Consider the following 26,404-nt stretch of genomic DNA (forward strand, 5'->3'; position numbering starts at 1 on the left):
TATGTAATAATTTAGTGGGAGTTTGGACATAAAAATTGTAAATTTCAAAACAAAAAAAAAAGTGATTTTTTTTTCAAGTGAAAATGGTATTTGAAAATTAGAGTTGTATTTAGACATGAATATAATTTTGGGTTGTTTTTGATTTTTTGTGAGTGATCTGAGTGAAAATTTTGAAAAACAATTTTTTGGAGTTTTTCAAATTTTCGAAAAATTTCAAAATTCATCTTCAAGTGAAAATTAAAAAATTTAAAGTCAAACACTGATTTCGAAAAAAAGTAAAAAAATCTTATGCCCAAACGGGCTCTTAAACGGAAAAGGGTCAAATCTGCCCCTAACGTATGAACTTCAGTCTATAAATGCCCGTCGTTAACCTATTTTGGTAAGAATAACCCTATCGTTTAAAATCTAGTATAGTTGTGCCCTTAGTTCTAACGGCTTACTTACGATTTAAATAAATATTTTCTTAATTCCACGTGGCTATTTCTGACGGGCCATTAAATATGACATACCCCGACCCGGATTTACCCCACTCGTTACTTATCCAGACCGACCCGACCCATTAAACATTCTTTTACCCCCCAAAACCTCCGACGTTAGGTCATTTTCCACCTATTTCATATATTGTAAGAAAAAATGGCAAAATGGTCGACTATTTTGGAGTTTGACATCTTGGAATTTCCTGCTACGATTTTGTACTAAAGTTGATGGATTCAAGTTGTTCTTTAAAGTTAAAGTCTTATCTCCCTTCAAGTAAGACTTTATTGTTGTTTTCGTGCTTAGGGTTTTTGGAATCTTCCATCTCGTGTTGCTTTTGATGTTCTGTGATGTTTCAATTGTATCTTCAATATTAGTAGATGTCTTTATGTAGTAATTTTTTGTTGCATGTGGTCTCACTTAGATTAATGTCGTTTGAACTTAGGGTTTTAATTTGGTCACATCTGGTTTATTTATTCGTATGGGGTTGTCGTTTTTTGTCGAATCCAGTTGTTTATTCAATGATTTTGTCTTTGTTTACTAAATTTTCAGTTGCATGTGGTCCATTCCCTTTTTTGTGTTGGTATGGACTTAAGGGCTCAATGATTGTTGATGCCTGATTTTTATATTCATATGGGCTCAACTTGTTTGTCGATTCCGGTCGTTTATCCAAGCTTTTGCCTTTGTTTACTTAATTATTGAATGCATGTTGTCCCTTCCTTTTTTGTGTTGGTTTAGACTTAGGGGTTCAATGGTTGTTGATATCTATTTTTTTTATTCATATGGGGTCTACTTGTTTGTTGATTTTAGTTGTTTATTCGTTATTTTTTATTTTGTTTACTTTATTTTGGTTGTATGTGATCCTTGTCCCTTTATTGGTAGATTCCTTCTTTAACTTTTCTCTTTATATATTACTGATGGTCCTTTTTCTTGTTTCTTTTTATGGTTTGCATCTGTTTTTTTTTGAAAAATGATTGAGAAGGTTGATTTGGTCTTTAACTATGGGGGTAAGTGGGTGTTGGAACCTCAAGTGGTGTATATTAATAAAAGAAAGTATGTATTGATAGGTTATGATATAGATTTTTGTCTTATATAGACATTTATTCTGAATACACTGAGAAGTTAGGTTTTAATGAGGTGAAACAATTACTAGTAACAAGTCGTACTGGCAGGTGCTTTTTAATTGAGGGTGATGCAGACATTAGAATATTACAGTCTTTACTGTCAAACCAATTCAATGCGATTCAAATATTTGTTGTAGATGAGGGTGAATTACATGTGCCAGCTCCTAGCATCACTTACCATGATGAACCTTATAACTTAACAGTAGGAGTAGATGTTGGAACTGATTGTGATTCATCTGATAAGGAGGAAGCTTATGAAACCACTGATAACGAGGAAGCTAATGAAACTAACTCTAGTGATAATGATAATGAAGAGTTAGAACTATTTAGAAAAGAAAGGAACAAAGAAGTTAATGACAACTAAACAAGTATAAAAACTTGGAGATGGGTATGAGTTTTAAAGACTTGGCTGAAGCTAAAAGAGTTGTGGGGTACTATGCATTTGCTAATAAGAAGGGCCTTAAAGTTAAGAAGAGTGACACTGGTAGAGTTAGATACAAATATGATATTGGATGTCCTTTTGTGTGTTTTATATCCAAAGATAATAGAGATCAAGACTTTGAACACAAAACATGAGTGTGGTCTAGCATTTCAGAATAGAAGAGCTACTCCCAATATTTTAGCCCATTATTTCAAGAACAAAGTCCAAAATAATCCTAAGTATAAGGTCAAAGACATGAGGATGGACTTAGAGGATAAATTCAGAGTTAATGTTAGTTATTCAAAGACGAAGAGGATTAAAAGAATGGTCTTAGAGAAGTTGAAGGGTGGCTACATTGATGACTATAATAGGTTAAAGGCATATGCTTAAGAGTTGAGGGACAGTAACCATGGTGCAGATGTGGTTATAAACATATCAAAAGATGCTTTAGAAGAGGGAAAGAGGAGAATTCTTAGAATGTATATATGCTTCCAAGCTTTGAAAAGTGGATGGAAAGTAGGGTTGAGGCCTCTAATAGGTGTGATGGCAATTTCTAAAAGGAAAATGCAAAGGCATTTTACTGGTAGCTATGGCACAAGATTCTGCCCAACACTTTTATCCACTTGCTTGGGCAGTGATGGATAGAGAAACAAATAGAACTTGGAAGTGGTTTATGGGGCTGTTGAGATCTTCCTTAGAGTTGGGAGATGGTGAAGGAGTGACAATCATTTTAGACATGCAAAAGGTAATATCATTAACAACTTACATTATTTTTCACTGTTAGTTTACTTTAACTACTAAAAGACTCACCTTCTTTATTTGTTTTGATTATTGTAAGTTTTGATTGATGTTGTTACAACGGTGGTTCCCAAATCACATCACGGATAGTGTGTTAGGCACATAGAAGCTAACTGGAGTAAGAACTAGATGGGTGTAGAGATGAAAAAGCTATTGTGGTGGTGTGTTTGGGGCTCTTATGATGAATAATTCAAGGATCAATTGAGGACCCTAGGGACTATTTCTGAACAAGCTGCTAAAGACCTAATTCGGTACCCACCACAAAACTAGTGCAGGGTTTATTTTGACACAACATGCAAGAATCAGATGGTTGACAATAAATTTACAGAATCATTCAACAAATGGATTCTAGAGGCAAAACACAAACCAATAATCAAGATGTTGGAAGAGGTTAAAATCAAGGTAAATTATAATTTTAGTATTTTATGAAACTAACTGATTTTATGTATTATTATATCAGTGTTTGATTATTAGTTTTCCCTTATTTTAAAGGTAATGAAAATATTAAAAGATCGTGAAGATGAATGTAGGACTTGGAGAGATGAATTCAGTTCATATGCCATGGAGTTATTAGGTGATTTCAGAGAAATTGCACAAGAGTGTGAAGTTGATTTTAATGGTGACTTTGGTTATGCAGTGCATGAAGGTCCAGGGAAGTATACTGTTAGTTTTCAACTAAAGAAGTGCACATGGGACTTGACAGGAAGTGCATATGAAATGTGTATATGCATAAAATACAACCAGTTAGAGGTGAAAAGTTATGAAAGGTGGAACCACATCATACAATGGAGCCATCGAAAATAGTCAAAATGGTTGGTCGACCAAAGATAAAGAGAAAGAGAGAGAAGGATGAGGCAAGAAAGAGAGGGGGGGGCTTGGTCAGCTTCATAAAAAGGACTTGTCATGACATGTGGATACTACAGTGAGAGGGGTCATAACATCAGAAAATGTCCTTTGGTAATGCTACTCATTCCCTTTTTATTAACTTCAAATATTTTAACAATAACTCTAAATGTGATACCTTCATTGCTTGATCTTCTAGGTGAAAGAGAGACATAGCCACTTCTTCCAAGATGAAGGATCTTCCCAAGAAGTACAAGATGTGCCCTTGACAGTACCCTAAGATAGTCAAACTTCTGAATTTGTTTTTGTTCCTACACCTGGAATGAGGCCAATGACAGCATCCCGAGACACACATCAACAAAACACCTCTACTCAATCCCCTCACAGCAAAACACCAGCAGCACCAACACACCATCGACACCAACATCACCATCAACAGTTCTGGATGATGACCATGACTATGAAGATGGAAATGCAATATCTGAAGATGAAGATAAACATCCAGTTTTGAGGCCTAAGGTGATATCTGAAGCTAAGACTAGGCTTCAAAAGAAAAAGTATAGGAAATTGCCAACTGGTACCAGGAAGATTGTATTCAAGGGTGATGAATCTGATGCCAGTGTGCCTATAAACTTGCCCTATTTACCAAGGAAAGGCAAAGCAGTAATGACATCAAGACAATTGTTGGCAGAAAAGAAAAAAAAGTTGGTAAATTTAAGGCTAAAAAGATCAAGCATTAGTGATGTTTGTTGTGTTCGAATGACTAATTTAAAACTTAGGAAACAAAACTCTATTTTTGTGATGACTGATTCAAAACTTATTTTTGTTGTTTTTGTGGTTAATCAGTTGTGGAAGTTGTTGTATTTATTCATCTCAAAAATCTTTTGTTGGGCTTATATTAAGGTGAAGTACATTGTGACAATTGGTTGATAAGTATCTTTGTTGGCTACATCTAACAATGCCTTGTTATCTATTGATGATGTTGTTTGTGTTCGAATATTCATAACATGATGTTGGTTCTTGTGGCAGTACTTTATATTTCAATGAGCATAACATACCAATGAAAACTGCAAATTCAATGAAAATGGCAATACCAAAATACATTACAAAGACAAGTGCAAATTCAACTACTAACACTAAAACACATATACAATAACCTAACTAAAATCTGCAAATTTCCTTCATTTAACAATTATACCAACACTAATAGGCATTAAACATCATAACATCTCGACACTACTAAGCAAACCAACTTCTCTACATCATCTAGCAAGCCACAAAGAGAACAACAATCTGCAAATTTTGTAAGCCACAATGATCAACAGATTCCTATGGTCACCACACTTGGACACTACTAACCAAAACAACAACTTCGCTATATTATCGTAGTATAAACTTTTTCCATCTTCCTAAACTTATTCCTTTATTGACGAACAACATCCACTGTAATTTTTTACTTATGGATAAATATTGATATGTGAGGTAGAATTTCTTCATCTCGTCATTCCCAATAACAACAACCATTAGTCTCGTAACAAGGACATTTATAGAATCTATGACCACCATTTATAAGTGTCGTAGCAGTAAAATAATTGGCTATCAGCCAACAATAACAAGCACGAGCGTCACCTGAGTCACGAGAAGAAGTAGAATAAATATTCAGCCATTTGAAGCAAAAAAGAAAAGAACTCAAATTTATCAAAGATTTCGAGTTAAAAAATGGGAGAGGAGAGATGAGAGAGGAGAGAAATTGCTGTAATTTGGTAATAAAATATGTGGAAAATGAACTAACATCGGGTGTTTTGTGGGTAAAAGAATGTTTAATGGGTCAGGTCGGTATGGATGGGTAATGGATGGGCTAAAATCCGGATTGGCGTGTGCCATATTTAATGGCCAGTCAGAAATAGCCACGTGGAATTAAGAAAATATTTATTTAAATCGTAAGTAAGCCGTAAGAACTAAGGGTACAACTATACTAGATTTTTAATTGTAGGGTCATTCATAGCAAAATAGGTTAACGAGGGGCATTTATAGACTGGAATTGATACGTTAGGTGCAGGTCTGGCCATTTTCCGTAATTTAAATTAAGGAGTCCTTTAGCTTTTATGTGTTTGTCTTGTTGTTCCTGTGTGCAAAGCTAACAGAGTCTACACTAGCAGAGTAATGTTTATTAATAAAAAAAAATACATTTACTCCTTTTATACAATTAACTAGAAGAAAATATAGGAATAAATCATAAGAATATTGAGAGAATTGATAGAATTTTTCTTTTTACTTTTCAAGTGCGTCAAACATGACTTCTAATACTTCTATTTATAAGATTACATAGCAGAATGCCAAATGGTGTCATGATTCATAAATTACTAACCATTTGGGAGTTACAGAAAATAAGGGTTATTAGCAATTATGAATATGAAGAGATAGGAGTTATTCTTTAGAATTTAAGGATTTTCACAAATAATAGTACTCCTTATCTTAGAACTTTCCTTTCATATCCACAATGATGTTTTTTGTGAAGAAAAAAAAATCGTGTGGAGAAGTTTGACTGAAGGAAAAAAAAAGTATACATCATTACTAACATGCTTCTTGTCCTGCAAGTAGTATTAGAATTAGTCTTATATTTTTTCTATTCCTATTTCCTTGTTATTACACAGTGCTTCACTATTACTAGTAGTTGGTTATCATGTTCCTTTTGGTTTTGGTTATTACATGTTTTGCCACTTTCTTCTGCTACCTTTTATTTAATTGTTGCTGTTAATTGGTTATTGCTTTCTTTCATTGATCTTGAACTGAGAGTCTATCGGAAACAGTCTCTTCTTCACCTTCATAAAATAAAAATTAAAGTCCATGTATACATTACCCTCCTCATACCTCACTTGTGAGATTCCACTGGGTTTGTTGTTGTTGTTGTTACATCATTACTAACACACATTACCACTTGTCTCATTATAAAGTTCACTAGAAACTTTAAAAGGACAAAACTTTAATATATAAAAATACTCCTTAATTAAGGAAAAAGAGTAGAATGCATACATTTCTTGACGAAAACATCACAATGTTCCAATTTGTGTACCAACTTCTCAAGTTTTGAGGTTAGCAATATCTTAGAGAACAGATCTATCAAATTAGCAAACTTAATTGTTCTTTTGAAGATTGTATTATGTTTCCTTTAATGTATCTTCTTTTCATTTGATCTATGCGTGCAACATCTTTTTCAAACAATATTTTTCTCTTTTCAAAAAAAAAAAAGACCACATATTTTTTGGATGTGTTGATTCATCGATCATAATAAAACATATTCTCGATTTGCTTTATCGATTCTATTATCTCGGCGTGATTTCAAAAGGTGGCAATAGTAGTTTATTTTGTTGAACAATACGATACATCTACATAAACAAAAATTTCATTTATGATTGAGTTTTATATAGATCAGACAAATATCTTATATTTACATGTCTAGTACTTTTAAATATCATTTGAACAAAGAAATCTAATATCAAGTAATCATCCTATGGATGTATTATTTAAGACTATAAAATATCCAAATAATACTCATCACCGATGGATAGGCCTATATATATATATATATATATATATATATATATATATATATATATATATATATATGCTTTGTATATTTTTCAGAATTACAGAAAATTTAATCCAAACTGTAACATTCTTATTAATCTTTCCTTTGAGTAAGACCCTTTTCTTTCCAAATTTCTTAAAGAAAAATAAATAAATCAATGAGTGACATTGAATTTGTGCTCTCAAGTTTTTTAAATTTTGAAATACAAGTTTTAGTATAAAAGCCATGCAATTGAAATTTACTATACATACGTACCATTATATTAAGGGCACTTATGTCATTTAAGGTGCTCATAATTAGATAATGTTATACACATGTTGTCATTTCACATTTTATTCTATTTAAAATAACATATAAATTCTTGCATAGTTATACGTATATCATTCGTATGAACAACATAATTCGTAACTGACCAATTATTTTGACCAAACACCCAATTAATAATGCATAGTAATTTTTACAAACGATATTACTACTAGGAGTATTAAAATGGGATATATCTCAAAAAGGGAAAAGAAAATCAAAACGCGGGTCGGGTCGGGTTTATTGACTATGGGGTTATCTAGAAATTGGCTCCATATTACCGTTCAAAAATTTCAAATTCCTCTCAAACGGTCTCCTCCTCCTCTCTACATTTCAAAATAAATACCCCCCCCTCTACCCCAAATCCCCATTCCCCATACCTTTACAGAAACCCTTCTCCCTCTAGTACTCACTGCTAACTCTTCGTCAATCCCCCAAAAGGTCCTTGAAATCTCCATTCTTTTGCCCTCAAAATCTCCTCTAACTCGATTTGTAAACCCTAACAGTTCAGAAATGCCGTTATTTTCGGAAGATTCAAGCGCTATTAGGTCCAGATTTAGGTCACAACAAGATCACTCTTCTACAGCAACTCCAATGGACACGCCGGCTTCAATGACATTGTCGTCAGTAAAGAGCACTCCTAATCTCAGACTCTTCAAATCAGCTGCTAAGGACAGGATCGACACTTACCACAGCCAGGATTTGTTGGAGTCTCAAAACCGGAGCTTTGAGTTCTGCGAAGATCCTTCATTCTGGAAAGAGCACAATGTCCAGGTAATTATTCTGTTTTTTCTTCTTCATTTTTTTGCTCGTTTCTAAAAAAAGAGTTTAAGTTCTATGCGCCTTTTTACACGGTCAGGTTACTTAAAAGGTAGTAATTATTATAGATAAATCTATTTAATAACATTGATTTGTAATCCAGAATAAATGGTAAGTAACCTGCTATGACTTGTTAAAATACACTGATAGTGTAAAAAATACAGCATATCAAGTGATTATTTTGGAGTGAGAAATACAGAAAAAGGTGATTCTTTGGAGTGAAAATAAATGAAAAAGAATTGGTTGAAAATGCTGTATAGTGAGTTGCTAACAATCTCCCTGGTAGACCATACAGTAGTTTTTGGTTATATCTTACTGAATTGGGATAAAACTTAAATTACTCATGAGATAGGTTTATTCTGTTTGACTGATTTCTGCAGGTTATTATAAGAATACGCCCCTTGAGTAATTCTGAGATATCTTTACAAGGGCATTCTAAATGTGTAAGACAAGAAAGCTCTCAGACCATCACTTGGACAGGACACCCAGAATCACGTTTTACATTTGATATGGTTGCTGATGAGAATGTTACTCAGGTTTGTTTTTCTTGATTATTATTGTCTTTCCTTTGTCATGTATGTGGTCTGTTCTCATATCTTTAGGTTAACAGGAGATGCTCTTTAAGGCTGCTGGAGTACCAATGGTGGAAAACTGTGTGGGAGGCTACAATAGTTGTATGTTTGCCTATGGACAAGTATGTTGCTCAATAATAGCTTAAGCTTTCAAGTATCTGCTTTCAGAAATACTTTCCAATTTTCATATCGCAATGTGAAGAAGACTTGAACTTTATACTGGTTTTGTATTTAGCAACCCTATGTCTTCCTGTACAGACTGGAAGTGGAAAAACACACACCATGCTTGGAGATATTGAAGGAGGCACCCGAAGACATAGTGCAGATTGTGGGATGACTCCTAGGGTATTTGAGTACATGTTTTCAAGAATTCAAAAGGTAAGTGTGAATATTTGCATAAGTAATGAACAACTATTAAGCATGTGGCATATACTGTTAAAACATCAAAAGTTTATACAATACGCTGCATTGTGGAGAACCAGTACCACAGTTGACTTAATTCGGAACTAAGTTGGTTTGATTTTGATATAGTATTGGCAACAAACTTCAATCTTCTCTGGATGGGTCAACTGTCACCCAATGCTGGGTATAAGTAGTGGATATGAGTGTGGAATACATATATGTCCAACTTCTAGGTGTTTGTTTCTTTGCTTTTCACTGTTCCTGTTTTCTTGTGGAAAATAAGTACCTCTATATATGTTGGTTTGGGTAACATAGATGTACCTTAGATTACTTCTTGCCTTAATTTAATGTAAGACTTCTTGATTGGAATAGAAGAGTTAGGATGCAGTTTTCAATTATAAGGCTGATCTTATTTTTTTAATTTCAAGTTGATCATTTCTGTATTTTGGTACAGGAAAGGGAGGCACGCAGGGAGGAAAATATAAGGTTCACTTGTAGATGCTCTTTCTTAGAAATATATAACGAGCAAATTCTTGACCTTTTGGATCCTTCCTCAGTCAACTTGCAGGTATTGATTTCAATTGCTAACATTTCGTCCAATTTGCAATTTAGTGAAGTCTTGTCGAAATAAACATGAAATCATTTCTGGGACAATGTATTGTTTTCTATTATTCATCATTTTTAACATGGTGAAATAGTGTCCTCCCTTTTTTGAGGACCTTGAAATTATTGAGTGCAAGATAACCGCTAATTGCTTGCAATCCTGTTCCAGAAGGCTAAACTAAGTACTCCACCATGGTTCGTTAAATTAGGTGTGTAAATGAGGACTAATCCGTGCTTAATAAATGTGTTTTGGGCTTGCAACATATAACTAGTATAATAATTTCATTCCTCATTTCTAAATGCAGCCAACAAATTGCCTGAACAAAAGTGAATAAGTACTAGTATAATAAGTACTCCACCAAGGTTCGTTAAATTAGGTGTGTAAATGAGGACTAATCCGTGCTTAATAAATGTGTTTTGGGCTTGCAACATATAACTAGTATAATAATTTCATTCCTCATTTCTAAATGCAGCCAACAAATTGCCTGAACAAAAGTGAATGTATTGCTTGATCTAAAAGTTGCAAACTGCATTACCAAATGGAAGAATACAACTGAAGATTTTTCTTGTATTGTACAGATTAGGGAAGATACTAAAAAGGGGATTCATGTAGAAGATCTCAAAGAAGTGGAAGTTACGAGTGCTCGAGATGTGATGCAGCAGCTTCTTCAGGTATATTCCTCACTTCTAAGTGAATCAATTATTATTATTTTTGGCTGTGAATTCTCTGGTATAAACTCCACTAAAGACTGAGGACAAGAAGCTGTTGATAGTGTTGATAGTTTTTGAGGTGGTTACAAATTCACCTGCACGGTTGAAGATTTTGAAGTTAGAAATATGAGTTCCTAATAGCTGATCAAGAATACCATCCTTAATAGCCAGTTTTAACAATTTTTGTTGTTGTTACTTCCACTGATCATTATGTTTCTAAATGTGCACATATTTAACATGAAGGGTGAGACGGTTGACCGGTTGTATCTTTTCTTTGTTACTAGCAAGTGAATTGTTGGCAATGTTAAAGATTGCTTGTTCCAAAGTTAAAATACTGTCTTTTGTTTATATACTGAAGAGAGTTGTTTCCATCTTTTCTGTAGCTTTTCAAACCATTCACATTCACTTTCCCATAAATAAGTGTGGTATCTTGCTAAACTAGTGATGAGATGTTTGTATTGTTTCCTGGTTTAACATGCTATAATCCTGTCATTAGTTACTGAATATAGAAGTTGTATGATCAATACTGTTATCACTATCAGTAAATCTGTGTATGATTTTCCTAAAAGCCTAAAAGGTGCTACTGTAATATTTACAATGTATTTGGGAATTCTACGAAGTATATCATATCTGGTTTTGACCTAGTTTTCTTAATCTGTGACTGTCACTGATGACTTTTAGGTTAGTCTAGCTACTAATTTCTGTGGGCACTGATGATAAAAAATAACAGTATGGGTACATACTGTAATACTACAACTCAAATTGTGCAACATTTTGTCTTTCTTCGTCTTACTTCCTAAATTTTCCTTTAAACTTATCGATGGGTACATAAATGTATAAATGACAAGGTGAAAAAGTGCATACAGAGTGCACTAATTTGGCATCTTCTAATTTTTTGATCAAAGCGTTGAAGCTAACTTCCTTATAGCCAAACTTGGCCAAGCTTCATTAGAGTAAGGCCAGATTGTCTTTTGATACCAGATTAATGTGACACAATCTTATCCTTTATTAATTTAACCTAGAAAAGCACAAATAAAATGAAATAAATTGCACGCAAAAAGTAAAACCACCAATTTCTTGTTAGTTATGGTTTTGACGTTCATAATGTTCTTTACATTTCAGGGTGCTGCAAACAGAAAGGTAGCCGCTACCAACATGAATCGTGCTAGTAGCCGTTCACACAGTGTTTTTACATGTGTGATAGAGAGCAAAGTAAGTGCAATATCTTAACTTCAGCTCGTCAGAATTAATCTTTTCATACATATGCCTCCATACCGGTACATAAATTTACACATTACTGATCTGCAGTGGGAATCTCAAGGAGTAACTCACCACCGGTTTGCTCGTCTTAACCTTGTCGATTTGGCAGGCTCTGAAAGGTAAAAAGGAGAATAATTCTGAAAAACGGAGAAGATAATTGATGTCGAAACTTTCTTCTAACTGCACTTGTTAAATCACAGGCAGAAAAGCTCAGGAGCTGAAGGTGAACGTCTAAAGGAAGCTACTAACATCAACAAATCTCTTTCAACATTGGGGTAAATATCATGTTTTAATCCTAATCATTTATGGTTCTTCTGTTCTTGTTTTGTCTTTCTACAAGTACACAACCGATCTGGTTCTCTGATGTGCAGATTAGTGATTATGAATTTGGTCAGCATATCTAATGGAAAGTCACAACATGTTCCTTACCGAGATTCAAAGCTCACATTTCTACTCCAGGTGAATAGGTTTATTTTAGCTTTCAAAGGAAAATCAATTGTTTTCTCTATGAGTTAATCTGCTCGAAAGAATACATCTAATTGATTCAGTTAGTCCAGAAATATTCTCATTTTTAATATGTTTTTGTTATGAGGAGCTGTAGCATAGTTTTCTTACTGTTCGACATTCAAAGAGATTTTACTTTTATATTTTTGTTATGAGGAGCTGTAACTTAAGAACGTGATTCATTTGCATTTTCTCTGCTTTTAGGCTAGTAGTTTAAGTGAAAGTAACCTTTTCTAGCCTTCATATTTTCTTAACATGGAAAACATAAGATTGTCTTCCTGCTACATTTTTTGGACCTACTGCAGAATATCTAAAAGTTTTCTGTTGAATTGACTTTATACTTCTTCCTTCTTTTCAGGATTCATTGGGAGGGAATGCAAAAACATGTATAATTGCAAATATTAGTCCTTCCAGCTGGTATGTACTTAAGATCAAAACCCTACTAAGTGTTGTAATTTTTAAGCAAGTGATTTTATAATCTATAACACATGATTGATTCTTGCAGCTGTTCATTGGAGACTCTAAGCACATTGAAGTTTGCTCAACGTGCCAAATTCATCAAAAATCATGTATGCTACTCTTGGACACTGGTGGCTTTCTTATGGTCATTTCACTAGCAAATAACCTGATCATATGTGCTTTCAATTTCTTCCCCCCTATGAAATCACCTAATAAGAGAATTTTCTTTTTCATTTGGTATTTAAATAAAGTAATAAACATGCAGCTATCAGCAAGAGAATATTTGAAAGTTAAATGCTAGTATCCTCGATATGCCACTTTATCTAACGTGTGCGATACTGCAATTCAAGTACCTTATGCATAGTATTAGAAATTTAGGTTCATAGTCTATGAGATGCTACAAGTTATAGGGGCACAGATTACTTTCTTGATGCAAAGACATTTTGTTTTCTCATTCTCTGCGTAGGAGTTTTCAATAATCTTACTTTTACGACATTGATGAAGATATGTGCTTTTAGTTCTTACTTCTCTATAATCGATAAAGGCTCAACCATTTTCCTTTTTTCCCTGATAACTATTTACTTTCCCAGGCTGTCGTAAATGAAGATGCTTCTGGAGACGTTCTTGCAATGAGGATACAGATTCAAAATCTGAAGGTATATTTTCAATGTTCTTATTTTTTTCTCTTGATTCAAGCAGCTTGAAATCCACCCCCCCTGCCCAAAAGGAAAAAAAAGGAAAAGAGAAAACCCTCCAAATTCCAAAAGGAAGAAGAACATGAGACCAAGAGAATTTTGCACCTCGGTAATTTATACAAATCCTGAGAGAAAACCTTGATTGATGGACAAATGACAACCAGGGAGAAGTTTAATTGATTGACAAATGACAATGATACAACAATAATAACAAGCCCCGTGTATTCCCACAAGTGGGGTCTGGGGAGGGTAGTGTGTACGTAGACCTTACCCCAGCTTTAAGAAGGCAAAGAAGTTGTTTCCGGTAGACCCTCGGCTTAGGAAAAATAAAGGGAAGGGGCGATGACAAGCAAACCAAGCAAAGACACAAACTATCACTAAGTAGTGCAATTAGAAAACCGAAGCGAAGGCAACAAGTAATACCAGAAGTCTAGGCATACGAATAATATCTTGTGCATGTCCCACGACATTCTTTGAGATGTGTTTGTGTGTGACGTGATAGCTGTTTATGCCACTAGGTGCTGATGTTGGCTGGTATTCGCTGAAAGGATTTCGTGATATAATGAGGTTTTACTTCACATAGGCAGACAGAACTCCCTTGAATAACTTGCATAACCTTCTGGCTTTTATCCATTATGTATCTTAGAAGTAAAATTGAATATGCATGTTAGTGTTCCCCTTCTCTGTGTTAATAATTTTCAGATTTAGTTTCTTATACTGGTGAAAGTTATATGTCTATTTTATGGCAGAAGTATAGGCACTACTGCTTTTGATTTAGTCACCAATCACAATATGTCTTGTCATATGCTTTTCCGGTACAGCAGTAATATGATAGGGATTATAAAAGTTTTTCCAATGATCTGTGCTCTTAATGGCCATATTCTAAATGTTGATGTGCCTAATAACTTTATTTTACCTTTCAGAAAGAAGTAGCACATCTTAGGAGTATGGTTGATGGAGGAACTGAAAACCATGAAAATGATGCTTGGACTGTTGCTTTTCCAGGATCGCCCGCAACTGTTAGATGGGAAGGGCTTCATGGATTATCTAGTCCGCTTACATCAGATAAACGGATGTCTAAGGTAGGTATATCTTAACTTGGCAATGAGGAAAAATCTCTTCCATTATTTGCACTGAGGGGTTAAGTCTCTTGTAATTTCAGAAAAAAGACTACGAAGTTGCCCTTATTGGAGCTTTTAGGAGGGAGAAGGATAAAGACATCGCATTACAAGCATTAACTGCTGAAAATCAGGCAGCGATGCAGCTGGTATGTTTTACGGAGGTTTTCATTACTTGAGTTGCCATTTTATATATTCGTAGGTGTCAAAAGGTTTTACAATGAGGCCAGAGGGTCCAAGCAAACATCTAATTCAGAACTGTGGAATACATAAACACAAATAGGACTTAATTGACAAATCTATCCTTATTGTTTATCTGGAATACTTTTCTTGGACACAATCCATTTCTTGGACATTAATCTTTTAGTTATATTAGGTAGTCCGTCTCCTCTTTGCTATGTTTGATTAGGATATACCGATATATACCTTGGGAAAGTAAATGAAAAAAAGAGAGATACAGAATGAAATGATCTGAATTTTATATAGAGAAACTAATTTTGTAATGTTATGGGTAATCAGATCAAACAAAGGGAAGCTGAGATACAGGGTTTGAAGATGAGACTAAGGTTTCGAGAAGCTTCAATAAAAAGGCTCGAATCAGTTGCTTCAGGAAAGATATCTGCCGAGATGCACTTGCTAAAGGAGAAAGAGGAGCATTTGAAGGAAATAGAGGTCTTACGGAATCAGGTTGATCGCAACCAAGAAGTTACAAGATTTGCCATGGAGAATTTACAGCTAAAAGAAGAGATCGGAAGGCATGTTATTTATGTTCTCTTTTAGTTATCGTAGATGCACATGCACTCCTCCAACTTGGCTCCTTTCTTTGTCCGAATCTTGGAGATAAAACGAAAATCTTTTAGTTATATTAGGTAGTCCATGTCTACCTGCTTAGCAATGCTTTTCTTGGCTCCTTTCTTTGTCTGAATGCTTTTCTTGAGCCGAGGGTCTATTGGAAACAACCTCTCTACCCCCATAGGGTAAAGGTAAGGTCTGCATACACACTACTCTCCCCATACCCCACTTGTGGGAATACACTGGGTATGTTGTTGTTAGGTAGTCCATGTCTCACTAGTTTGATAATCTCAATTGTTTCTAATGCAGATTGAAGTCATTTTATGAGGAAGGTGAGCGAGAAAGAATGAATGAACAGATTGCGATGCTGCAGGATAAGGTTAACTGACTGCTTCCTCTAAGAAATTCAATTAGTCAATCTTTTTTTTCAAGTATGAGAATAGACACGATCATCCTGTCTTCTACTTTTCTTTTTTGTTATATACAACTGATCTTTAGTCATACAACATCACATTTTAATTCCAAAGACAACAACATATTGCATCTGTAAGTCTCATGTTCATACTAAAGTACCTAGCAATTGCCATCTTAGTTCTTTTGTTCTTGATCAGCATCTGGTGAGTCTGGGATCTTCCCCGTCAAATACCAAAGTTGTTTGCGCGCCTAATGGTTCTTTCTTTGATATGCAGTTGCTAGAAGCACTTGACTGGAAACTTATGCATGAATCTTGTCCTGCATCCGTTCAGGTCGTCCTCCAAACTTGGTTAGGATTTTCACTAAGGAATTCCCTTTTATTTGTTTGTTGAAGCAGCTTGTACAACCCCTGTTAAACTATAGTTTATTTTCTACTTGTGTTACAGAAGGGAAGTTCTGAGCTTGGGATGCATATTGAGAATGATTTGAACCTGCTAACATCTTGTAAGGTATGACATATACTCTAGAGTAGGTAATATTTACATCTATGTTTTAATCGCTGGACCATTTGTGCTCAATAACTGGAGACACTAGTTACTTTTATCTAACAAATAGAAATACTGCAATTAGTACCTTTTTTTTTTTTTGAAAATGTATCAATTAAGAAAAGTGGGGTTATCATTTTTTAATCGCTGGGCCATGTTTCTTCTCGCAAGTAAAACAAACTTTTAATCCAAATGAAATTGTGGAGACTAAATTCATTTGGTATATCCCAGTAAAGAAAATGCTGCAGTCAATTAGGATGGAGTGTGTACTGTCAATTGTTTTTATCATGCTGAAATATTTTCTTTATTTAATTCCTTTTGCCACACTAGCCGGCTTCACCTTGGAGTACATCAATCAATGAGGAGAATGAGTTCCTCCGTGTCCAGGTAATATATATTTTCACCTTGAAAAATGAACGAGCTTAAAATAGTATAAATGAGTTTAGTGGTTATTTTGTAGGTTATTCATTAAATTTGTCTGCTAACAACATATATTTAACTTTCAGGCAATTCAAAACCAAGCAGAACTGGACGCACTGCATAGAAAACTTGATTTTTGTGTTGAAGAGAAAGAAAAATTGGAAAGGTGCAGCACTGCAATTCTTGTAATGTGATCTGTTTCTTATCTTTTTCCATCATCTCTTAGGGTGTTCATAATTGGTGGATCCCCTTCAAAAAGACATAACCTGCTTCAACAAACCTGTTCAATATCGAATATTCAATCTTAATTTTGATTCGTCGACTTTAAACTGGTTTTCAAAATTTATTCACTGTTCATACAGGCAATTGAATGACTTGGAAAAAGAGATAGAATTTGAGAGATCCTCTAAAGCAGTTCTGGTGGAAGAATCAAAGAAGGGTCAAAATGAGCTGCCTTCTGCTGCAAATTATCAGATGCCTGCTATCGCTGTCAGTGATCAGGCGGAGCTAAAAACAATTGTTGATGCTATTGCAGCAGCAAGCCAAAGAGAAGCAGAAGCTCATGAAACTGCAATTTCCTTGTCTAAGGAAAATGATGAACTGAGGATGAAGCTCAAAGTCTTAATTGAGGACAATAACGGACTGATTGAACTGTATGAGCTAGCAGTAGCAGAAAAGAACAATGAGAATGATCGAGGTCAGAACTGCCAACAAAAGAGTGTTCCATCAGGGGATGAACATGCTTTAGAGAATCATTCTTTAGATGACACTGTTCAATCAGGGGATTTAGAAACTTTAGAGGAGGCTGGCTTGCACGAGGTAGATGTACATGATGAATACAGTCAATGTTCTTTTCTTCCAGGGAAAAGCAATATTTCTGACTCAGAAGAACTATCCTGCTACAAGACTACAGAGATGATAATGAATAAACCTTCAGAACCAAATGAAGAGAATACTTTTGAAACTTTGGGCAAAGCTGATTACATGATGTTGGAAACTAGTTTTCCTGAATCAACTGCAGAAACTGTAGTATATGATGAGCTTCCCGAGGATCTTTGTGCCTCCCTGAAGCAGGATGTTGAGATGGAAGATCAGTCATCAAATGTTTTGCGGAAACATGTACCAGAAGATCTAAGTCTGGTGAGGAAGAAGCTTGAAGAAGCACAGGAAAAGCTTCTAAAATCTGCTAACACCATAAGCATGTTTGGTTCACTAGAGAGGGCAATTGTCGAGGTTGATGAGTTTACGGGAGAAATTGAAAAACTCGCAGAGAGTATTGAAGTGAAAAAACAAGAATGCACGTCGTTCAAGCTTCAGTCTTCACAAATGCTTGAAAAGAAAGTTTTGCTCGATAAAAAGCTATCAGCGCTAAGATGCTCACTATCAAGCTTTTCCTCATCAGTTTGCTTCTTTGAACAACGGGAAGCTCAAGCAAGAGCAAGATTAGATGCTTCAAATGCTGGTCTCAACCAAAAGAGAGCAAAACTGGCTCATCTTCAAGCATCTAAAGCTGAGCTCCTCGATGCTCAGATGCAGACTAAACAGTCCGAATCTGAATTACGAAACATCCTAGCAGACTTGAAATCAAGATTGGAAGAGGAGAACAGAAGGCTGGAAAGTGACAGGGTTCTCTTTGCCATAGATAACATTGAGAAACCTGATATCCAATTGCCAGAAAGGAATTGGCAGTTGAGTGGCAAAGCTACTGAATTACTTAAGTCTGAGGAAGAAAAAACAAAGATACAAAATCAAATAAAGCAGACTAGGGAAAATTTGGGGATGAAAAAAAAGGAAACTGAAGAGTTGAACGTGAAAATGCTGAAGTCGGAGAGTGAAATTGAGGCTATTGAAAAGGAGATACAGAATGGTTTGCAGTTGGTAGAGGAGATGGGTAACAAGCTTCAAAGTGTCATCCGGGAGAAGGAGATGATCTTGGAAATGAAAGAGGACGGGAAGCATGAGTTTGAGAGCATGATTCTTGAGTACCATGAAAGTATGTTCGAAGCCTCGTTGAAGGAGGAAGAGTTGCAGATTCTGGATGAAGCATTGCACTTGGAAATGAAAAAAATAGAAGATTTACAAAGAGCTAAGGCTCTTGCCACGACTAGAAAAAGTCAGTTACTGAATGCATTGTCATGCCAATCATGCTCTTTCTCCGACAAGGTAGAGGAGGATCTACATGATATACGAAGGTCAGTGCTAGAGCTGAACCCGTTGCTTGGAATTGATAGTTTGGGTGACAGTTAATTTGCCTGTTTAACTGTCAACTAGCATCTTCTCTCAGTTGCATGCTGCCCTAATGTATTGTCAATATAATTTCTCCTCTAGCAAACCGTGTGATGTATTACAAACTATTATGATTGTGAATAACTTATGAAAATTCAATCAAATTTTGGCATGTGGAAATCTGAAAAGAAAGTAAATATCTCTTTCCTTTTGTGTTTCCAAAGTATATCTCTGGATTTTGACTTCCATTATGATAACAATTCGAATATTACCTCGATTTGTTGTAGCTAGTTTGTACAAATCTTAGTTCCTTTAAGTAGCTTGGATTTCCAACCTCATCCGTCTACCTCTCTCCCCTTTCCCTAGAGGTTCCAGCCTACCAATTCACGCATATAATCTTTTCTAGATCTGAAATTTAGAATGCTGTTATCTTAAACTTGATCATGCCTAATTGAATTCAAGTTTTAAGTTTTCTGTTTAAAGCTTGAATAATCCCTTTTGCTTTCCAGTAAATTAGTTTCTCCTTAATGGTCAATTCCTTCTTTATTTTGAAGTTAATAACCCCCTTTCTCCCCACAGTCAACACCAATTATATCCGGGCAACTTTCTCTATGATAGTCTGACCAAAGTGCCAGCCTACCATTGTAGGAGACATTTTTTTCTAGTCTATGGAGGCAGAAGTAAGCATCTGTTTCCAGCAAAAGTTGAAAGTTGAAAGTAGAATTAGTTAAGACCACTAAGTGAAATTGTGCAACCAAGAAATTCTTTTCAATTATGAATCTACAAAATGAAAAACATTAATCAGAATTATTTGAGCTCAAGAATCATATTATGTACACAAATATTTCTCTCTGAACTCTTCTAAGTTGTCATCATAACTCTGAATTCATCAAAGCTGAGAACTCCATCTCCGTTGATATCAAATCTCCGAATCATAGCTTTGCAGTTATCAATGGAAGTTGACTCACCGAGTCGACTCAACATCATCTTCAAGCTCTTAGGAGTAATGTAGCCACTCCCCTCCATTTCATACATTCCAAATGCTCCTATCAATTCACTCTCCTTATTTCTCTCCTCTTCCATTCCTTCCATTAGTTTTGTAAAATCCTCCAAACCCAACAATCCATCCCCGTCGGAATCCGATAGCCTCACCGCCATCTCCGCCTCCTCCACCGTCAGTTCGCCTCCTACCGCCTTCACACACCTCCTGAGCTCAGCCGGTGACACTTTTCCATCTCCATTCTCGTCAAAGTACGTAAATACCCTCTCTAACTCGCCACTATTATTACTTCTGCTACTACTACTCATCGAAAGACAATCAGTAGTAATAGTTGTTGTCGTCGTTGCCTTTTTGAGTGAAAACCTCTTCCTTAATCTTGAGAATGTTGACTTATTTTCAGCACTAGGTACAAAAATTTACTTAGTAGTACACATGCTAACAACGACGTTTTTTTAGACTACTCTTTTTTTTCAAGATTGTTTGAGATATATGTAGAATATGAGTAGTAAGTTGTGAAAAGGGTTGAACTTGAAACAAAGAAAACTTGTGAAAGTTCTGGTTAAAAAGCTCTTGAAAAACAACAAAGGATATGTGGGATGAAGAAAAAGAATGGGATATTTATAATAAACAGATTAGTATGTACTGGGCTGAAGAATGAACAAGAAGGAAAGCAGAAAGTGGAGTCGGCATATTCCGTGGGCTTATTACCACGTATAGAAACTTGTACGCCCTTTGCTTCTGGAAAAATACTAAAATATATAGAAGTTTGAAAAGTAAACGGCCAACACGCTATGAAAGATGACAATGATGTGAGAAGAAGTAAGTTTTTGCAATGTGGGATAATCCTTATCTTGAAGTCAAAATTGAGGTTTTTTAAATATAGAATATTCTTATTAAATTGAATTTGTCGTGCATCTCTTCTTTACCATATTTCGTTTATTTTTTTAATAATATTTGGTGTAAGTGGTGCTGAACTAAAAACTATATTGGGCATATTGTTTCTTGTTTGTTAGTGCACCTTTTTACCATTCTTTTTGATCTAAGGAGTGAGGTGAGACAGGAGAATTTTGAACTATGACATGTCTTCTATGTAACAAAAAGTTTAATGGTCTTAACGTTTAGTTATCTGTATGTAGATTCTTTTTCATCATTCATTTCTAGTTTTTTCTATTTAATGCATATCTACTATGACTTGGATACATAGAACTTGAATGTTGACTAATTTTGATGTGTGTAATTATAAGGCAAATCACATGTACCATGTTAAATAATTGATTGACAGGAACCCATTTTCATACTTCCAACTCCTATGACTTGGAAATTCATGTGATTTGATCTCAACGTTATACCATTGACATCTTTGAAGTCTATTATTATCTGTATACTCCTATGCATTCGCAGGTGCTTAGGATAACGGCTAGACAAAGGGCGCATGGCTAATTTATTCTTTATATAAATAATATCGCAACATTTATCCTTTGTTTTTTTTGTAAATCTTTATATAATATGAAATATATTTGGTTTCCAATATTAAGTTCTAAAGTATTAATATTGGTATAATTTAAGCTGTCCACGTACTTTTAAATACAGAACAAGAATCGCATGCTAGCAATATATTTATAAGAGTATGTCAAGATAAAAATGCGCATATGTTAGCTAAGCCACCAAGTAAAAATAAAAGTTTCAAAAATGGGATAACACAAAGTTGGAGGCTGATGTTTGGCCATAATACTATATTTTTAGTACATTACTTGTTTTACATGTTGTTAGTTTAGTGGTTAATTGTACGACATTTGAGCTAAATTATATTGTTTTATGTGTAGGAGCATCGGAAGACAAAAACGAGTGAAGGTTGCACGAAAAGAACGAAAATACAAGAAAATAGCATAACAACACACACGAAGTACCCAAGCATAGCATAACAACACACGAAGTACCCAAGCATAGTGCAAGCCAAGCATCGCCAACTCTATAGCACGCTGCTCCTCGCTATAGACCTAGCCCCGCCTGGCTTATTAAGACGAGCTCAACTTGGCTTAAGGCCGGGTCCCCAGTCCGCAAATAAATTATTTCCTACTCAATTTTGGACTTGTAGACTTCTATCTTAGCCTATAAATACTCCCTAAATATGTCTAAGAAGGAGGTTGGACATTTTTGAGAGGGGATTCGACCTAAGAAGGCAAGAACACACTAGAAGCAAAGCGGAGAATTCTTCTACGAATGTTTCACTGTCTTCTTCTAATTTTTCATTATTGGTTATGAATTTTAGTATTTTAGTTTTACATACTATTATGAATAGCTAATTTGTTATCTCGGATTTTGATGGAACATTTTGTTGGATAAATTCTTGATATATTTTTATATAATTGAACCGTTGGATTTTTCTACTTGTTCAACTATATGTTTATTGTTGTTGATCTAATGGTCATCAATTGATTGTGCCTATTTAGTGTGTATTGCTTGGAAAATTGTACACAATTATGTAGTTGTTGAATAATATCACTCCTAACGTATATGAGGAATCAATACGGATGGTTTAAATGTGGGATTAGAAATAACGAAACCTTGGTGTGATCTTAGTGAGCGGTGAATTGTCAGCTAGCATAGTTCGGAAGAATACGTCTAGTAAATTGTGGTAGCTGCTCGGAAGAGAATTACGACACCCGAAGTACTCACGATCGGTAGAGAATACTTAGGCGATATTATAGGAGAGATAGCGGGAAGGATTCCGACAATTGGGAAAATTATAACTTTAGGCCTCCTTAATCTTGTCTCCAACCCTTAGTCTTGTTAGTTGATAATTTTAGTGCTTTTAGTATTTGTTATTAATTAGTTTAAAATAAAAAAATTATAATCTTTATAGCTAAAAAATTATTTGAACTTGTATTTTTTTAGCAATATTGAACCGTTGTAGCTAAGTATTAGTTCTATTTGGGATTCGACTTCGAACTTTTAGGCCGGATTATATTTGCAACGATCGCTTAATCCTTTGCGAGATTAGAGCCCCCTTGGTATTACAAGTTATGAAAATGAATCTATGGAAGTATAAGTAACAACGGAAAACCATTCATCAGAATTATATTTTGAGCTCAAGAATCATTTTATCCTTCTATTAATTAAGAAACAAGGCCATAGAATTATGAACATATACAAAGAGTATATTTGTGTATTTTAAACTCTTGTTAAGTTGTCATCATAGCTTTGAACTCATCAAAGCTGAGAACTCCATCTCCATTGATATCAAACCTCTGAATCATAACCTTACAGTTGTCAATGGAGGTTGACTCACCGAGTCGACTCAACATCCGCTTCAAGCTCTTATGAGTAATGTAGCCACTCCCTTCCATTTCATACATTCCAAATGCTCCTATCAACTCACTCTCTTTATTCCTCTCCTCTTCCATTCCTTCCATTAGCTTTGTAAAATCCTCCAACCCCAACAATCCATCCCCGTCGGAATCCGATAACCTCACCGCCATTTCCGCCTCCTCCACCGTCAGTTCGCCTCCTACCGCCTTCATACACCTCCTTAGCTCAACGGGTGAAACCTTGCCGTCTCCGTTCTCGTCAAAGTACGTAAATACCCTCTCTAACTCGCCACTATTATTACTTCTGCTACTACTACTCATCGAAAGACGATCAGTAGTAATAGTTGTTGTTGTTGCCTTTTTGAGTGAAAACCTCTTCCTTAATCTTGAGAAAACAGACTTGTTTTCAGCACTAGGTACAGAAATTGATTCCATAGTACACATGCTAACAACCAAGTTTAGACTACTCTTAATTTCTTTTTCAAGATATATAGTTTGAGATGTAAGTAGGATAAGTTGTGAAAAGGGTTGAACTTGAAACAAAGAAAACTTGGGAAATTTTTATGGTCAAAGGTCTTGAAAAACAACAAATGATATGAGTATGAAGGAAGAAGAATGGGATATTTATATGGAACATGGAGAATGAGGGGGGAAGGGGAGCAGAAAGTGATAGTTAGTGGCAACCAAAATATAGCGGTCCAAAAGTCGGCATTTTCCGTGGGCTTACCACGTATAGAAATTTGTACGGCGTTTTGTTTTCTAGAAAAATACAGAAATAGGTTCTTACAAGTTTGAAAAGTAAAAGGGAACACGCTATGAAAGATGACAATTATGTGAGAAAGAGCTAAGTGTTGGGATAAGTCTTATCTTGAAGGCTAACAGTGGATATAATATCTAAATTCATCTAATGTCATGCGAAATTGAGTTTTTTTAACAAATAGAATGTCGTATTTGAATTTGACTTGCATCTCTTCTTTCCAATGTTTCTTACCCTCTTTATTTTTTTTTTATAATAAAATTTTGGCGTAGGTGGGGCAGAACTATGGTTTGTGTTTTTGTTCTGTAAAACTAAAACCAACATTTGGCATATTATTTCTTGTTTGTTACCTTTCAGTTTCAATTTAGATGAAGTAATTTGACTTGGTACGGAGTTTAAGAAAAAGAAAAAGACTCTTAAAATTTGTGGTCTTAAAAGGTTAAGAGATAAAAACTTTGTAGGACCATAATATTTGTATGGTTATAAAAACTTCTCGTTAAGTTCTAAAAAGTGACAACTATTAACTTTAATGATTGTCAAGGGACATTACAGTTAATTGATATCAACAATGAAGCTACCTTTTAAAATTTGAAAGTTGATACTTGCCTGACATTTAAATAAGTGTAAAAATATAAAAGTTCTAATCACCCTAAACTTAGTTTGAGTGCCCGTATGAATTACTAAAAAACTTGGTTATTTACCGTGTTCCTTAAGCGTAAAGTAAACAAGAAATAAAACGAATATATTGATTTTACGTGAAAAATCACTCGGCTCAAAATGTGCAAAAACCAAGACCTACCACGTAGGATTTTCAACTCCAACTCCACTAAAAAAAAGAGCCAAAATGTATCAATTACAAGATTGTAGTTAAATATTCTCTAGTACTCCTACTACTCCTATTAGATTCACAAGTTACTCTAGAGGCTGATGATCCAATATTGTCACTCTAAACTTATCAATTACAAGCTTAAGAAAAGGCAAATAGACTAGGCTGATGATTCAATATAGTACAAAGCAATAAAACAGAGCAATAGGGGAAATTAAGTAGTGCCAAAAGAAGCCTAGGGCCTTGTCTTCATCATTAGAATAAAATAAACTAAGCATACTACAAACTACTTAGACTTAAGACAAAAGGAACAAAAGATAAGGCATCAATGGAATATCAAAAGAACCAAGGACATTGGGAAGGAACAGGTTCATGGGTGAGAAGCAGAGGGGGTCAAAGCTTTCACAAGGGTGTTTCGTCCCCTTTAGGGTAACAACATCCAACACGGAGAGAATAAATATCAAAAGAACTAAATATCACTTGATTGTGAGAAAATGGAGAGAATAATATAGATAGAATGTAAGAGATTTAAGAGAGAATGCTTGATTTTTGTGGAAAAAAATGAAGAAGGATGGGGGTATTTATAGTAGAAAATAGGGCCAAAGTATAATTTAATAAACTTAGGAGTTATATTAAAAGTGTGGGGATAATGGTGTTTTGGAGGGATGGGGACAAATATGGCCCTTTTTGGCCGTTGGGAACAACTATTTTTACAATTGAAGCCGTTGCCCAACGACTATAATTTAAAAAAAAAAATCAAAAAAGGACGCGGGACAGGACAGGACGGAACGGGATAAACGGCTTCTTTGGACATAGCATGAATATTTTCTTTCAAGTCAGACATACTTACATGAGTTGCTTCATCTTCAGTTTCTGAATTACTCATGGCCTTCATTCCTATCACTTCTTCCTTTGTTTTGGATTCTTTAATTGCCATCAAAGCCACTTTGATGTTTTCATTTCCAAAGTCAGTTTTCAAGGTCCTCCATATATCATGAGCATAGATGCAAGAGGATACTCCGAGGAGAGTGTTTCTAGACAGGCTTCTGTATAGCAAGTCCTTTGCTTTAGCATTTTTCTGAACTAGCTGCTATCTTCCTCATCGTATTCCTCTTCTCTTTTGCTGCACTTGTTACCTTTACTATCCAAGTTGTTTGCGAGAATTGGTCCATGACTTACAGTTACCCATAGGTCAAAGTCAGTAGCATGAATAAATATTTCCATACTTAGCTTTCATTCATCATAGTGGTGTTCATTAAACAAAGGAGGCCTTCCAATGCATTTCAAGCTGTACTAGGGGTTCTGTCTTCACAACTTGGTGTTCATCAATCACAGTATAGAGACTTATAACCTCATCCTCCTTTTCTTCCTCTTGATCACTTCCACTATCCTCATAAGCTGCCAAGAATGCCTGCTTCATT

At 35.1% G+C, this 26,404-nt stretch overlaps 2 protein-coding genes across 2 annotated transcripts; one reads left to right on the plus strand and one right to left on the minus strand.

Annotated features, from left to right (window-relative positions):
• The first annotated feature begins 7,882 nt into the window (after nt 1-7,882).
• LOC104092347 (kinesin-like protein KIN-12E) lies at nt 7,883-19,300 on the plus strand. The gene is made up of 22 exons (XM_009597936.3): nt 7,883-8,326; nt 8,752-8,907; nt 8,982-9,065; nt 9,202-9,321; nt 9,800-9,913; nt 10,528-10,620; nt 11,782-11,871; nt 11,968-12,038; nt 12,120-12,194; nt 12,291-12,378; nt 12,782-12,840; nt 12,929-12,992; nt 13,473-13,538; nt 14,501-14,659; nt 14,740-14,844; nt 15,215-15,450; nt 15,797-15,866; nt 16,177-16,233; nt 16,348-16,410; nt 16,777-16,833; nt 16,953-17,032; nt 17,229-19,300. The coding sequence occupies exons 1-22, from the start codon at nt 8,066-8,068 to the stop codon at nt 19,111-19,113; spliced, it is 4,053 nt and encodes a 1,350-aa protein (XP_009596231.1). The 5' UTR covers nt 7,883-8,065; the 3' UTR covers nt 19,114-19,300.
• A 533-nt stretch (nt 19,301-19,833) lies between these two features.
• Nucleotides 19,834-23,996, minus strand: LOC104092348 (calcium-binding protein CML37-like). Its single transcript, XM_070188392.1, has 2 exons — nt 23,300-23,996; nt 19,834-20,371 (listed from the first exon to the last, which is right to left on the minus strand). The coding sequence occupies exons 1-2, from the start codon at nt 23,842-23,844 to the stop codon at nt 19,954-19,956; spliced, it is 963 nt and encodes a 320-aa protein (XP_070044493.1). The 5' UTR covers nt 23,845-23,996; the 3' UTR covers nt 19,834-19,953.
• Between the last annotated feature and the right edge of the window lie 2,408 nt (nt 23,997-26,404).

The sequence above is a fragment of the Nicotiana tomentosiformis genome, chromosome 11 (genome assembly GCF_000390325.3).
Source record: "Nicotiana tomentosiformis chromosome 11, ASM39032v3, whole genome shotgun sequence".
NCBI lineage: Eukaryota > Viridiplantae > Streptophyta > Magnoliopsida > Solanales > Solanaceae > Nicotiana > Nicotiana tomentosiformis.